At 40.4% G+C, this 14,069-nt stretch overlaps 1 protein-coding gene across 1 annotated transcript in view; it reads right to left on the reverse strand.

The window, feature by feature from the left end:
* AQP9 (aquaporin 9) overlaps positions 1-13,851 on the reverse strand; it is a 37,764-nt gene extending 23,913 nt beyond the window's left edge. Inside the window, exon 1 of the mRNA XM_060095281.1 lies at positions 13,753-13,851. Coding sequence (XP_059951264.1) covers positions 13,753-13,851 — 99 coding nt within the window. The remainder of the gene's footprint in view (positions 1-13,752) is intronic.
* Between the last annotated feature and the right edge of the window lie 218 nt (positions 13,852-14,069).

The following is a 14,069-nucleotide window of genomic DNA, read 5'->3' on the forward strand; positions in this document are numbered from 1 at the left end:
GGAAGCCCCCAAGATATATTAATATATCACGAGTGTATAACAGATTGGCCTCATGAGGAACTTGACTACAATAATATAAGATCATGATTTATCTTCTGATATTGCCAGAAATAAAATTGTTTTCACCCTATTGCCTCAACCAGTTTTACCAGGGGGTAGGATGGGAAAAGGAAAGGACCACAATATTGCATGTAGGACTTAGATTTCTAATAGCCAGGCCTCCTGTAAACAGACGATATTGGACAGTAGCCCTCACAATCTCTCCATTTGCGCTTTTCTGGTGAGAATATTTTCTTTGTAGAAAGTGGTTAAGAACACCTTCAGGGCAGAGTCACAAACTGGTGGTCCATGGCTAAAGACAGCCTATGAGTAGGATTGACTCAAAGATGTGTTTTGTTTGGCCCACATGGTGATTTTTTATAATTTTAGAAATTGTTACCAGTATTTAAAAATAGAAAAATTGGGCTTCCTTGGTGGCGCAGTGGTTAAGAATCTGCCTGCCAATGCAGGGGACACAGGTTCGAGCCCTAGCCCAGGAAGATCCCACATGCCATGGAGCAACTAAGCCCCTGCGCCACAACTACTGAGCCTGTGCTCTAGAGCCCACGAGTCACAACTACTGAAGCCCGCGCACCTAGAGCCGATGCTCCACAACAAGAGAAGCCGCTGCAATGAGAAGCCCGCGCACTGCAGCGAAGAGGTAGCCCCTGCTCGCCACAATTAGAGAAAGCCCGCGCGCAGCAGCAAAGACCCAACACAGCCAAAAATAAATAAATAAATTTACTAAAAAAATAGAAAAATTACAGATAGAACTTTGGATTACTGACCATTCTTGAAAAACTGGAATATCTGATAAAGCCTTATCCCATTCCTGCTTAGCCACAGTGGAGACGGTCTGGGTGGCAGATGCCCCCCCCCCCGAGACATGGCATACACTGTCCACTTCCTCCCTAACTCCACCATGCCCATGTCACTCAGATATCTTACCTGACTGGTGTCAATAAGCTTTGGGGCTATTGAGTACCATCTTAAGTCCTAGAAAGAGAAACCCATTGAGATTTTGGGGCCAGTGACTTCCTGGCCCCACAGATACCATGGAGATAACCTACCTGGGCTGAGATGCAGGACAGCCTCCCAGTTCCTGGAGGAAGGATTGTTGGCTACCTTCAAATGAAGGAATAACTATGGGCAAAGCTTTATCTAGGGAGGTAGTAACAGGGAGACCGAAAACACAGTCCTATTCTTGAGAAGAAAGTCATTTTGGGGCCTGCCACGGGCTCTCCTCTCCCTGTAAGTGTTGTGTCTTTTGTAACTGGAGAGGAAGAACAAATCCCAACCTGTCAGTACACTGGTCTCTGCAAACCTTGTCCCTCCGGCCCGTGCTGTAGGTATGTGTTACCAGAAGTCCCACCTCCTACTCCATCTGTCTATATATACCAATTTAGTTTATGTAACTGTGTCCATTGGAACATGTAATGATAATAGTAACAACAAGAAAAACAATAACAAATACTACTTATTGAGTATAATAGCATACATTAGCCCATTAATCTCACAAAGACCCTATGAGTCAGGTACTCTTAACTGTCTCCACTTTACATATTCAGGAAACAAAGCTTAGAGAGGTTAAGAGGTCAAGAGAATTTCTCACATACACACAGGCAGTAAGTGATAAAGCCCAGGTTTGATTGCACATAATTTTGGCTGCTGGGTGGATGAATGAACAAACATCTACAGCATGTATACCGTATACCGCCAAGCATGCTCACTTCTATTACTTCCGTTATTCCTCCCAACACTTAATCCTCATTTAAAAAGTGAAAGACTGGATGGCTTAACAAAAAATCCTATAGCTAATAAGTGGCAGAATCTGAGTCGGGAGCCAGGTTCTCTGAGTCCCAGTCCTGTGTTTCTCCTGAAACAACTTCTGCTACCTTGGTGGGGCTACTTGGTCCGTTTATTAGGACAGAATGCCTCTTCAGGCACGGCTTTCCAGTCAGTTAGTTTTCCAACTGGAAAATAAAACTTTCTCAGTCATAACAAAAATGGTCACAAAGAACCAAGACTGAAATCTGGACATTCCAGTTAAAAATAAAGTATTGGGTGGCACATAGCCTGAGATAATATCAGAATGAGATCAGTCACCTCTCAAGAACCAGCTGTACTTCAAAAGAGATGATATTAAGGCAGGTTCATCAAAAGAGAGGAATCTGAGATTTGAGAAACAGGTGAATGGGCAAATGGCCAATTTTATAGGTCTCCAAATAGAAAAGAGTACCAAGAACCAACACAGACCTCAGAAATGAGAGATGACTAAACTCCACTATTTCCACTAGGCTGAAAAGAATAGTGCTCTCCTTTTCTGATCTACACCAGGCATTCACTCCTCCCTCAGCTCATCCCAGATAATGCTAGCTTGGACGAGAGCTTGATCTTGATCCCAGGGCCAGAATAAGAAACTAATTATTGATTAAGGTGTGTGTGTTCATATCAGGATAACCATGGGGCTGAGTGTGCTGGGTGTGGATAGGGGGTTGCTGAGGACAATTCTCTCTTTATTCAGAGTGGCCCAACAAAGTCAAGTATACCTCGGGTCACTCTCAATCTGGAAGATCACTGAAGATGGAGGAGTTTGGGGCACTGATTTGTTTCTTAAGTTCATTCCAGGGCTTGCAGTTCCCAAAGTGTGTTCCACAGTTTATCAGTTCTGTGAGGTGCTCCTCAAAAAAAGTGGTTTGTGGTCAAGTAAGTCTGGGGACAACTGTATATTCTAGTCCCCTCTTAGAAATTTACAGTGAAGATTAAAGGCTCTGATAACTCCTACAGTTAAGAAAACTACTTAGCTTGGTTTAACCCAGTGTTTGCAAAGCATATCTGGGAAGGACAGCATATTTTCTTTCATGTAGTTCTTGTTTGCATTTCACAGCACTAGTGTTCTTCAGAACACAGTTTGAGCATCTCCCTAAATCACTTGGAAGGGATAAATTCTGCTGAGTGAGCTCTTTTGTGGGGAGCAGAGAGGTGAAGAAAATATACATGAACATTAAAAATTTTTCAATTACAAAGGGTATATGATAAAATATAAGAATTCATGGGACTTCCCTGGTGGTCCAGTGGGTAAGACTCCATGCTCCCAATGCAGGGCACCCCAGTTTGATCCCTGGTCCGGGAACTAGATCCCACATGCATGCTGCAACTAAAAGTTCACATGCTGCAACTAAGAGTACACATGCCAAAACTAAAAATCCCACATGCCGCAACTAAAGATCCTGCATGCTGCAAAGATCCCACGTGCCACAACTAAGACACAGCACAGCCAAAATAAATAAGTAAGTAAATATAAAAAAACAAGAATCCGTGTCCTTCCCAGCTCAGATTTCATATTTTATCCTCTATAGGTAACTAATATCAATACTTTCTGGTGTATTCTGTTAAACGTATGTGTATATGTGTGTGTGTTTATACAAATGGGAGTTTTTATACATACCATTTTCTGCCTGCTTTTTCACTTTAAAAGCTTAGGGAGTCTTTCTATATCAGCATTTAAAGGTTGGCCCCATTATCTTTAATGGCTGCATAAGAGTCCATTGCAGCAATGCACCCCAATTTCTTTAACCAATTACCTGTTGATAGAGGCATAGCTTTTTTGTTGTTTTTTTTTTTGTTTTTTCGGTATGCGGGCCTCTCACTGTTGTGGCCTCTCCCGTTGCGGAGCACAGGCTCCAGATGCGCAGGTTCAGCGGCCATGGCTCATGGGCCCAGCCGTTCTGTGGCATGTGGGATCTTCCCGGACCGAGGCATGAACTCGTGTCCCCTGCATCGGCAGGCGGACTCTCAACCACTGTGCCACCAGGGAAGCCCGAGGCATAGGTTTTGAGGGGAGATTTCCTGCTAAGAAAGTTTTACACAGAGTCTAAGCCATGTGGGCCAATTCTAGGATGAGAGGGACTAAGCCCTTGGGTCCTTTTTGGTCTTTGCTGACCATCCCAGACCTGTACCTTAGAGCATATCAGCCAATCTATTAAGATGGCTGAGGGGGGGGGCAGTGCATATTTTGCTGGCATATTTTCTTTTAAAGCATTTCCTTTGCTTTCCAGGGTCAGTGAACGTAGCAGTTCTACCTCAGATGTGAAATAAGGTGCCCACTAGATGCATGGAGTCACTGCTGGGCTCTTTCAGCATCTTGATATGTTGTATAGGTTGTCTCACTTCTGTGAGGCTTCCCTTCCTCAAAAGGCCTCACTTTATGCCATATCTACATCACAAGGCTGATGAGTAAGGAGGAGCCAGCTTCTGCTCTCATCCCATGTTCTCCTTTCTTGTCAAGTAATGAGAACATGTTGCAGAGAACTTTGTCATTAAAGAAAAACTAAGCAACTCCACTTCTGGAAAGTAAAAAACAAAAATACTTCCCCTTTGAAAGTAATGAAAATAGCAAGTTGTCTGGGTCAAAATTGAAACTCAGGAATCACAAACACAGTTTTGTTTGGCAGAATCAAATTTGGCTTTATGAGTCTACAGCCCTTAGATCAGCGACTCAGAACAGACTTTTCTCCCCCTGTTCTTTGGAACTCTGAAATTTCCCAAGTTAGTCTGGCCCTTCATGTTCACTGATGATAAGGGGAAGCCGGCAGGAAAATCCTTCTTCAGCTGATACTGACTCAGGGTCTCAGGCCTTGAAGAGGATCAGCCTCATTTAGAGAAAGCATGGGGTTTCCTAGTCACTCACGGTCACACATCCCATGTGGGAGAAAGGGAGCAGAGAGCTGTTCTGTAGAGTGACTGCCCCTCACCACCACACCCACATTCATCAGTCTTCTGTTTTGTCAGTTTTCCACCTCACAGTAATCATTTCTGGTTGGTGATGTACCTGGACACCCTAGCAAAAGCAAATGCAAACCTGTTCTGGAAGAGCAACTCCACAGTTGAGGCCGTACAGATTTCCCACACTGAATAATAAACCTTCCTGAAGAGCTTACAATACAAATTTACAAAACACTAAAGGAAATGATCCTTTGTGAATGAGACAGTGGATAAAATAAGCAAGATGATTAGCAACTCCAAAACTTGAGATGATGGAAGTAAAATATCATAAAATACTGTAAATATGTTAGGCTTTAGTAAGTTAAACAGATTAAAAATAAACACATAAGGAGGCAAAAGAAAAGCAATTAAGTAAAAGAACCAAATAGAACTTCTGGAAATGAAAACATATTAATGAAACTGAAGACTTAATGAATGTATTAAACAGAAGACAAGATATAACTGAATAGGAAATTAGTGAATCAGAAGACAGATTTGAGAACACTACAGAAAATTCATCATAGAGAGGTTGAGATAGATTTATGAAAGAATGGTTAAGAGACATATAAAAAAGTGAGAGGGTCAAGCATATATACAAATATAATAGGAATTCTAAAAGGAGAAAATAGTGTGGAGGAGAGGAAAGGTGATAAGCTGAGAATTTTCTAGAATTGGTGAAAATTGCAAATCTTTACATTGAAGATGAACAATGAGTCCTGAGCACTACAAAGATTCATTCCTAGTCATATTATAGTGAAGTTTCAGGAAAAAAAAGAAGCTTGTAATAGTAGGCAGAGAAATGCAGGTTATTGAGGACAAAAATTAGACCAGTAACAAACTTGTCAATAGCAATAATAAAGACATTGGGATGACACCTGCAAAATGATAAACAAAACCAATCATCAACCTAAAATTTATCAACTAATTTATCATTGAACCTTGAGAATGAAATAAAACATAGGCAAACAAAGACTGAGAAAGTTTATCCCTAACACACCCTTCCTGAAAAATTTCCTTAAGAAAGTTTATTTTATTGCACAAAGAAAATTGCACCTGAAAGAAAGTAATTAATGGATGCAGTAATGATTAGCAAGTAAACTGGTAAATGATAGTAAATTTAAATAAGTATTCACTCTTAAAAACACTAATATTAAGAATAATGAGAGTAGAATATTAGATAACAATGGCATAAGATGGAGTGGTTGATTACAATGAGGCTTTTAAAAAGTTTTTGTGTTGTTCAGAAGGAAAGAGATATTAATTCACTTTAAAGTTTGTGAATGCAATAATATTTTTTTAAATGTAAGGATAAGTACTTAAAGAATAGAAAGGTGTAAGCAGAGGAGAAAAGGGAGAAACAAAGAAATCTGATCAACTCAGTGGGAGAATATAAGAAAGGTCAAAGCAGGGCCTCCCTGGTGGCGCAAGTGGTTGAGAGTCCGCCTGCCGATGCAGGGGATACGGGTTCGTGCCCCAGTCTGGGAGGATCCCATATGCCGCGGAGCGGCTGGGCCCGTGAGCCATGGCCGCTGAGCCTGCGCGTCCGGAGCCTGTGCTCCGCAACGGGGGAGGCCACAGCAGTGAGAGGCCCGCATACCGCAAAAAAAAAAAAAAAAAAAAAAAAGAAAGGTCAAAGCAGAAACTACTAAGTGGAAAACAAAGAAACCACATTAAAAATTAAAGAAAGGGCATCACCACAGGTACAGAAGAGATTTTTAAAAGCTGTAAGCAAATACTATGAAAAATCATCTCAAAATTACTGCTTTCACTATATTAATTTTGAAAGTATTAACAATTTTGAAAAACTACATTTGAAAACAGAAATGAAGCACAGTTCCCTAGGAAAAAAATAAATTGCCAAAATGGAATTAAGAATAGAAAATCTAAATGAGACATAGCTTTAGAGAAACCTTCTCTCACACATCTCTCTCTCTTTTTCTCTCTCGTTCTCCCTTTTTCAGTTCACATGCTAAGTAATCTTTAAGAAACATAATCCTCATTTTATACAAAATGTTCCAGAAAACATAAAAAGAGAGAAAAATTCCAAAACATTTCATGAAGCTAATATAACCTTGGTAATAAAACTAGACAAGGGCAACATAATAAATGAAATTATAGTCCAGATCCTTAGTAAGACATTGCAAACTAAATGCTGCATGAGTAGGTGGGAATTAATCTCAGGAATGTAATGATGATTTAACCCAAAAATATTTATCAATGTAATTTTCTTTATCAACAGATAAGAAAAGAAGCCCTTGTGCTTATTTTAATAGATATAGTAAGGTATTTTTTTAAAATTCAACAATCTTTCCTAATGAGAATTTTAGTAAATGAGGATCAGACAGGAGTTTCCTTTCTCAAATCAAGAATGTCTACCAGGGCTTCCCAGGTGGTGCAGTGGTTGAGAATCTGCCTGCCAATGCAGGGGACACGAGTTCGAGCCCTGGCCTGGGAAGATCCCACATGCTGCGGAGCAACTGGACCTGTGAGCCACAATTACTGAGCCTGCGCGTCTGGAGCCTGTGCTCTGCAACAAGAGAGGCTGCGATAGTGAGAGGCCCGTGCACTGCGGTGTAGAGTGGCCCCCGCTTGCCACAACTAGAGAAAGCCCTCGTACAGAAACGAAGACCCAACACAGCCATAAATAAATAAATTGGGAGTATCATTCTCTGTTAAAAAAAAAATGTCTACCAAAAACTTACAGAAACTATTATGTTTCATGGTAAAATACCAGAAGCAAATTTTTGAAAGTTGGGAATATAACAAGAATGCTGCAATTATAGCTTCTAATAACATTGAACAAGAGGTTTTAACCACTATAATAAGATAGTAAGAAGAAATTAACAATTTAAGGACTAAAAAGAAAGAAAATAAAAACTCTTATATTCTCAGAAAAAAGTATTATCTGTGTCAGCACAGTCCAATAGAGCATTTTTCAGTGAGAGAAAAGTTCTACATCTGTGTCGTCCAATATGGTAGTCAGTAGTCATATATGGCTCTTGAGCGCGTGAAGTGGAACTAGGAAGACTGAGGAACTAACTTTTTTATTTTATTTAAGATTAATTTTAAGTAGCCACATATGGCTAGTGGCACTCAAATTTGATGGCCTTGATCTATACAGAATAGCCAAGATAATCTATAAACTTATTTGAATTAATAAGAGAATTACCAAGTTTGCTGAATGTAAAATCAATATACAAAAATCAATATTGTTCTTAAACCCTAGTAATAACCAATTAGAAAATATAATTTTTAAAAGGTACTATTCACAATAATGATAACCATAAAGTAGCTAAAAATATATCAAACAAAAATCTATATGACTAATACCAAGTAAATTATAAAACTCTGGAAAGAAATATAAAAGCAGACCTATGAATGAGGACCTATTCATGGTTGAGAAGATTCAATATTTTTAAATGTCAGTTCTATCCAGAATACTATAAATTAAATTCAATTCCAGTCAATTAATCTTTTATTTGAGATTAATTTCCAGAGGAGAAAAATCTTAAGGTTCAGTAAACATGAAAAGATCAACTGCACTAGGAATTCATTAAAACTGCTAGTGAACTTCTATTTCCTACATATCAAATGGGCAAAAATATAAAAGTTGGATCATATCAAGGTGTTGGTGAATGTATGGAGATGGGGACTCTTATGTTGCTGCCTGTAGTATAAATTTGAAACCACTTTGGAGAGCAATGTTACAATGCACATAAAGGTGAAGATAGACATGTCCTAAACCACAAAACTCACTTCCAAGGATGTACTCAAGAGGAACTCATGTACCAGGAGACCTGTACAGGATGTTCATAACAGCAGGGTTGGTAATTGCAGCACATTGCAAACAACATAACAGTTCACAAGGTGAATGGATATATACACCTGCCATACTACACAACAGTTAAAATGAATTACCTGCATCTACATGTCCCCAAGTAGATTAATCTCAAAAAACATCTTTGACATTTGTATACCTTCAAATTGTAGAAGGTATACAAGTTATGAAGCCACGCATATAAGTTTGTAAAACATCTGAAACAGTAGCATAGATTGTCATGGGCGGCAGTAATAAAAGTTCAAAAGCATGCACAAGAATGCAGAGAGACCAGAGAGGTTTGATTCATACTAAGCCTTAATTTCCTCACCTGTAAAATAAGAACAATTTCTTTATCTCACTAGATTTTTTCCGAGATTAAATTGAGTGTTAATGCTCTTCACCATCTTTTGTCCTCATCACATAACCATATTTGGAGTGAGAGAACCTTCCGCTTCAGGCCCCTCTACACTCCATTGAAGGCACTGGGCAAGAACCCACATAAGAGCTCGTGTTTGGGTCTTTCACAGTTCAGATTTAGAACCTTGGACTTCCTTAATGTGACAGAACACCCAGATGCAGAAGTACAGATCCATGAAAGGCAGAGTACTGGACATAAATCATAAGTAAATAAAAGAAGCAGGTAGGGTTGGCCATGGATGTTCTCTCTGATGTCCTGCTGTGGTAGAAAGAGCATTTGACAGAATTCTGTGAGTAAGCGTGAGGGTCTTTGTTTCCTCATCTGAAAGATGCAGGGGCCAGACAACAGAGACTACTTCATCCCAGTGGGTGGGGGCCCGAGGACAGAGCATCCTTCCATGGCTCTGGCAGACAAGCCATCCGAGACCAGCAGAGGCTTCTGGCCTATCACCGGTCAGCAAACCGACAGCTCTAGCTCTGTGGGACTCTCAGTCATGGACATCCCAGGCTTGGAGTGGGGCACGGCTTTGCAAAGCCATAAGCAAGAACCAAGCAGATAGAAGACAGAGGGCAGGGGGCTGTCAAGACAGTAAGCGAGAAGAGTTACCGAGTCTCTTGAGGGCCACTTCCCTTTAGGTCCTTTGCTCTCCTTGGAGATATATATATATATATATATATATATATATCTCCAAGGAGAGTTATAAAAGTAAGCAACAGTCCAGATGAAAAAACACTCTATGCCTCTTAGAGGAAAAAGCACAGTGGAAACCCAAGACCATGTATGTGCATGAGGCATGACAACTGGGCTCCATATTGACTCCTAGGACACATGACTGCACCAGCCCATGCCTCAGCTTCCCCATCAATGAGATGGGCCCAGGACGTTCACCTCACTCTTATCTCATAGGTGTCCTACCAGTCTCTGGGAACTCCAGATAAATAATGTAGTAGACCAGAATTGTCTTGAATTACACCCTGCAAAGCAGACTTATTTTAAGAACTGGCTAATTTTAAGAACTCTAAATGCTAACCATATATTCTTTTCTTTTTCTTTAACATCTTTATTGGAGTATAATTGCTTTACAATGTTGTGTTCCTGCTGTATAACAAAGTGAATCAGCTGTTCGTATACATATATCCCCATATCTCCTCCCTCTTGCGTCTCCCTCCCACCCTCCCTATCCCACCCCTCTAGGTGGTCACAAAGCACCGAGCTGATCTCCCTGTGCTATGTGACTGCTTCCCACTAGCTAGCTGTTTTACATGTGGTAGTGTATATTTGTCAGCGCTACTCTCTCACTTCCTCCCAGCTTACGCTATATTCTTTTGTTTCAAAAGCTCCCTAATATGGAATAGACCTATTCCAAGATCTGAGGACACTTTGTAACAATCATTTTAAAGCCCCAGAATTTCTATAGCCAGCATATATGAAAACCCTTCCAGAAACAGTGACGAACTTGGTGACTCTGTCAAAGAGAGAAGTTTGGTCATAAAGTCATGAAGGCAGGATCAGATATGGGAAACATGGTGGGGTCTGAAATTTCTCCATCCATCTCATTTCCTCCCTCCCTCCTGCAATGCCTACTCCCCTCTGCCCTCCATATCCTGTGTCCCAGGCCTCTGCCCTTTCTATTTCCCTTCAGGGCACAGATCAAAGGTATTACTTTTAGCAAAAGTACTTGTATTATTTCATTCTTAGATATGCCAAAAGATAGGTTGTCTGATGTACAAGCTTGATGGGGTGAGAAAAAAAATGTAGGCTCTTTCGCAATACACAAGTAGATGCTACCCACTCATAAGTGCAGAACTGGAAGGATGCCCTTCCACCACAAGAGGAAATATGGCTGCTTGCTGGGCTGTTCACCTCAGCATCCTCAATAGGATGAGCTCTGTATCAAAGAATCCTGAAATGTTTGGAGAGAGAGGAGGGTACACAAAAAAGCGACGAGTGAACATAGCTCCTTCGAAAAATGATGAGAGATCTTGGGAAGTTCAGCCCCTAAAAGGAATTATTTAATTCAACACACATTGACGGGGTCCCATACATGTATGGGCAGAGTTCCGTAGTCCGTGCTAGGGAAAGGCATGGGCACGATGCCCAGGAGGGGACAAAGCAGCTGTTTTAAAATACTACAAAGACTCTCAAGTAAAAGAGCAGAAGGATCGAGGGGTAAGGGGACTAGCATGTAATGAGCATCCTATGTCAGGAATTTTACACGTAGCGGATATTTAATGTGCAACTTGAAACCCACACACCATGGGCCCACGTGCAGGGGGCTGAGAAGTGTGTTTTCTGCCTTCACCTCAAACCCTTCCACCTGAGTTGAGTAGTCTTTTCTGCTTAGGGGTGCAACTAATGGTCTGGTCTCATCAGGTGCTCATCAATTAAACTCCCATGCCCACAGTACTAACTCAAGGCTCCAATCTATGGAAATATTAAAGCAGAGTCTGATTTACTATCTATCAAGAACATTTGCCAAAGGAATTCCAGCAATGGGTGGAAGTACGTGGAAAGCGTAGCCTCTAGAATTAGAAAGAATCCCAGTTCACTGCTTTCCCGGTTTTGGCCAGTTACCTCATCTCTTTGAGCCCTCACTTCTCCAACTGTTTATGGGTGATAATGAAGTCTTCGTAATGCAGCTACCATAAGGATTAAACAAATGTAGGTAAAGAAGCTAACAAATGGTAGGTACTTAACACATACTCCCTACCTTTTCAGCTCAACGCTTCTAAACCTCTTCTCTGTGATGGGGAAGATGTATTGCAAACTTTCTTCCTGGCACTAGCAAAGGCATAAAGGCCTACCTATCCCAATGTCTAAAAGGCCAAATTAGAGCTAGTTTTTTAGCTTATGACTTAATTATTGTTGTTTTTAGTTGTAGTCTACAGAGAATTTTTCATGGACCTGCTCTTTCCTTAGTGCTACCAGTAGCCCTTATTAGTCATTTATACCACAGTGTGAGTGAGCTTGAGATGCTTCCCTTAAGAGCAGTTTTTGAGAAGAGGGAGGCAAATGGCATCAGACTCCCAGTGTCTGGGGGAAAACTAATTTTACATATGAAAGACCAGTGAGTCCTGCATATACTCTGTCATCTTTTCAGTGCTCCCTTTGTTCCATGCCATATCAACACGCAAAGCTTTTTACTAGAGAAAGTAAGGCAAAATGCACATTTTCTAATAAAGCAGAAGCAATTACTTTGAATAACCTTTGAGAAAAACCATGTAGATTTATTAAAAATTACATTTTTCATTTACATGTATATTAAAAATTGTGTTTTTGCAGAAGTTTCTTGTTTACACATCCCCACAAGCCTCAACAAACTTGAAGATTATACTCACCATGAAAGATTTCATCAGGGTTTGTTTTAGAACAGTATAAATAGAAATCAAACCTTTCAGGAAATTATTGGCTTTAGCCAGAAGATACAAAGTTTAACTTTTCAGCGTACAGTATTAAGATATTATTTCTTTAGCTCCCACCTTGAATAGTAGGGGAAGACACAATACTATTTGCATGAGTAGAATAGTGAATGGCTAAAAGCCACTTTCCTTTACTTAACTCAGACAGGATGGGGTCATGAAATAGGTTCTTGTTAAGAAATAAAGAGGGTTTTAACTTTTTTGGTTACAAAATACGTAGATGTTTAGTTCACTTCCTCTTCTGTAGTACTTGCAGAGCACTTAGAATTATAACTGAATTTGCCTCACTTCTCTGTACCACGGATCACCTTGAGGATGAGGTTAGGCCCGGGGCAGCAACCACTCTCCCCTTTGGGACCAGATTGTCAAGTAACATGACCCCAGGGTTTCTGTCTCCCTGAGGGCGATTTTCCAGTAAAGAGTGACAAGAATCAGAAGAATCTTGGACTTTTATTTTCTCTCTCTTTTCCTTCCAGTGCCCTTCTCCCCCACACTACCCCCGCCTAACAAGTCACCATAGATGAGAGGTGAGGATGGTCAAGAGGGAATGTAGGAAATTGCCCTTAACACCTTGAAAATACTTGAACAAATCAGGTACAAAGAGGTTTTCAGAGACCAGAAAACTTATTGCTCTCTCTTATTTTACACTAGTTCCATTTTTTTTTTAATTTAATTTAATTTTTATTTTTTTTGTGGTACGCGGGCCTCTCACTGTTGTGGCCTCTCCCATTGCAGAGCACAGGCGCTGGACGCGCAGGCTCAGCGGCCATGGCTCACGGGCCCAGCCGCTCCGCGGCATGTGGGATCTTCCCAGACCAGGGCACGAACCCATGTCCCCTGCATCGGCAGGCGGATTCTCAACCACTGCGCCACCAGGGAAGCCCCTAGTTCCATTTTTTGAATTCACATTTGTTTCTCAGTGTTGGCTTAGTCTCCTAAAGTATTATTATGTATTTACCCAATGCAAAGAACTTTTAATTAGGTATAATTAGCATATAACAATTTATTAGTTTCAGGTGTACAACGTACTAATTCAATATTTGTTTATATAATGAAATGAGCACCACAATAAGTCTAGTTAATATCCATCACCATACATAGTTACACATTTTTTTTATCTTGTGATGAGAACTTTTAAGATATACTCTCTTAGCAATTTTCATATATGCAATGTGGTATTATTAACTGTAGTCACCATGCTGTGCCTTACCAAAGAACTTTTAATGTACAAAGTTTATGGACAAAAATAACTTTTTGTTATTTTTTTATAACAGAAATCAGAAAATACTCACAATCATTATAAATGTGCCCAAGAACTCGGAGAGCATTTCTTTAGCTAAGCTGCTCTTCAAGACCAGTCTCTGCTTCAAGCTTTTTTTCTTTTGTTCCATCTCACTTGCGGCTTCTACAAGGACTGCTCTTTTCACCAATACCTGCTTCTTCTGGTCCCTATTTCACTGGCACATGGAAGTTTTAACAACTGCTCACAGATTCCTGGAGATGCCTGATTAGATAATATGGCTGTACAAATCCAGTCCCAATTAGCGCCTTTGGCTTAATCCTCTTCTGGTGAAATTGTCATTCCCTGTTTGCTGCTGTTTATTTGAAA

The sequence above is a fragment of the Mesoplodon densirostris genome, chromosome 4 (genome assembly GCF_025265405.1).
Source record: "Mesoplodon densirostris isolate mMesDen1 chromosome 4, mMesDen1 primary haplotype, whole genome shotgun sequence".
Taxonomy (NCBI): domain Eukaryota; kingdom Metazoa; phylum Chordata; class Mammalia; order Artiodactyla; family Ziphiidae; genus Mesoplodon; species Mesoplodon densirostris.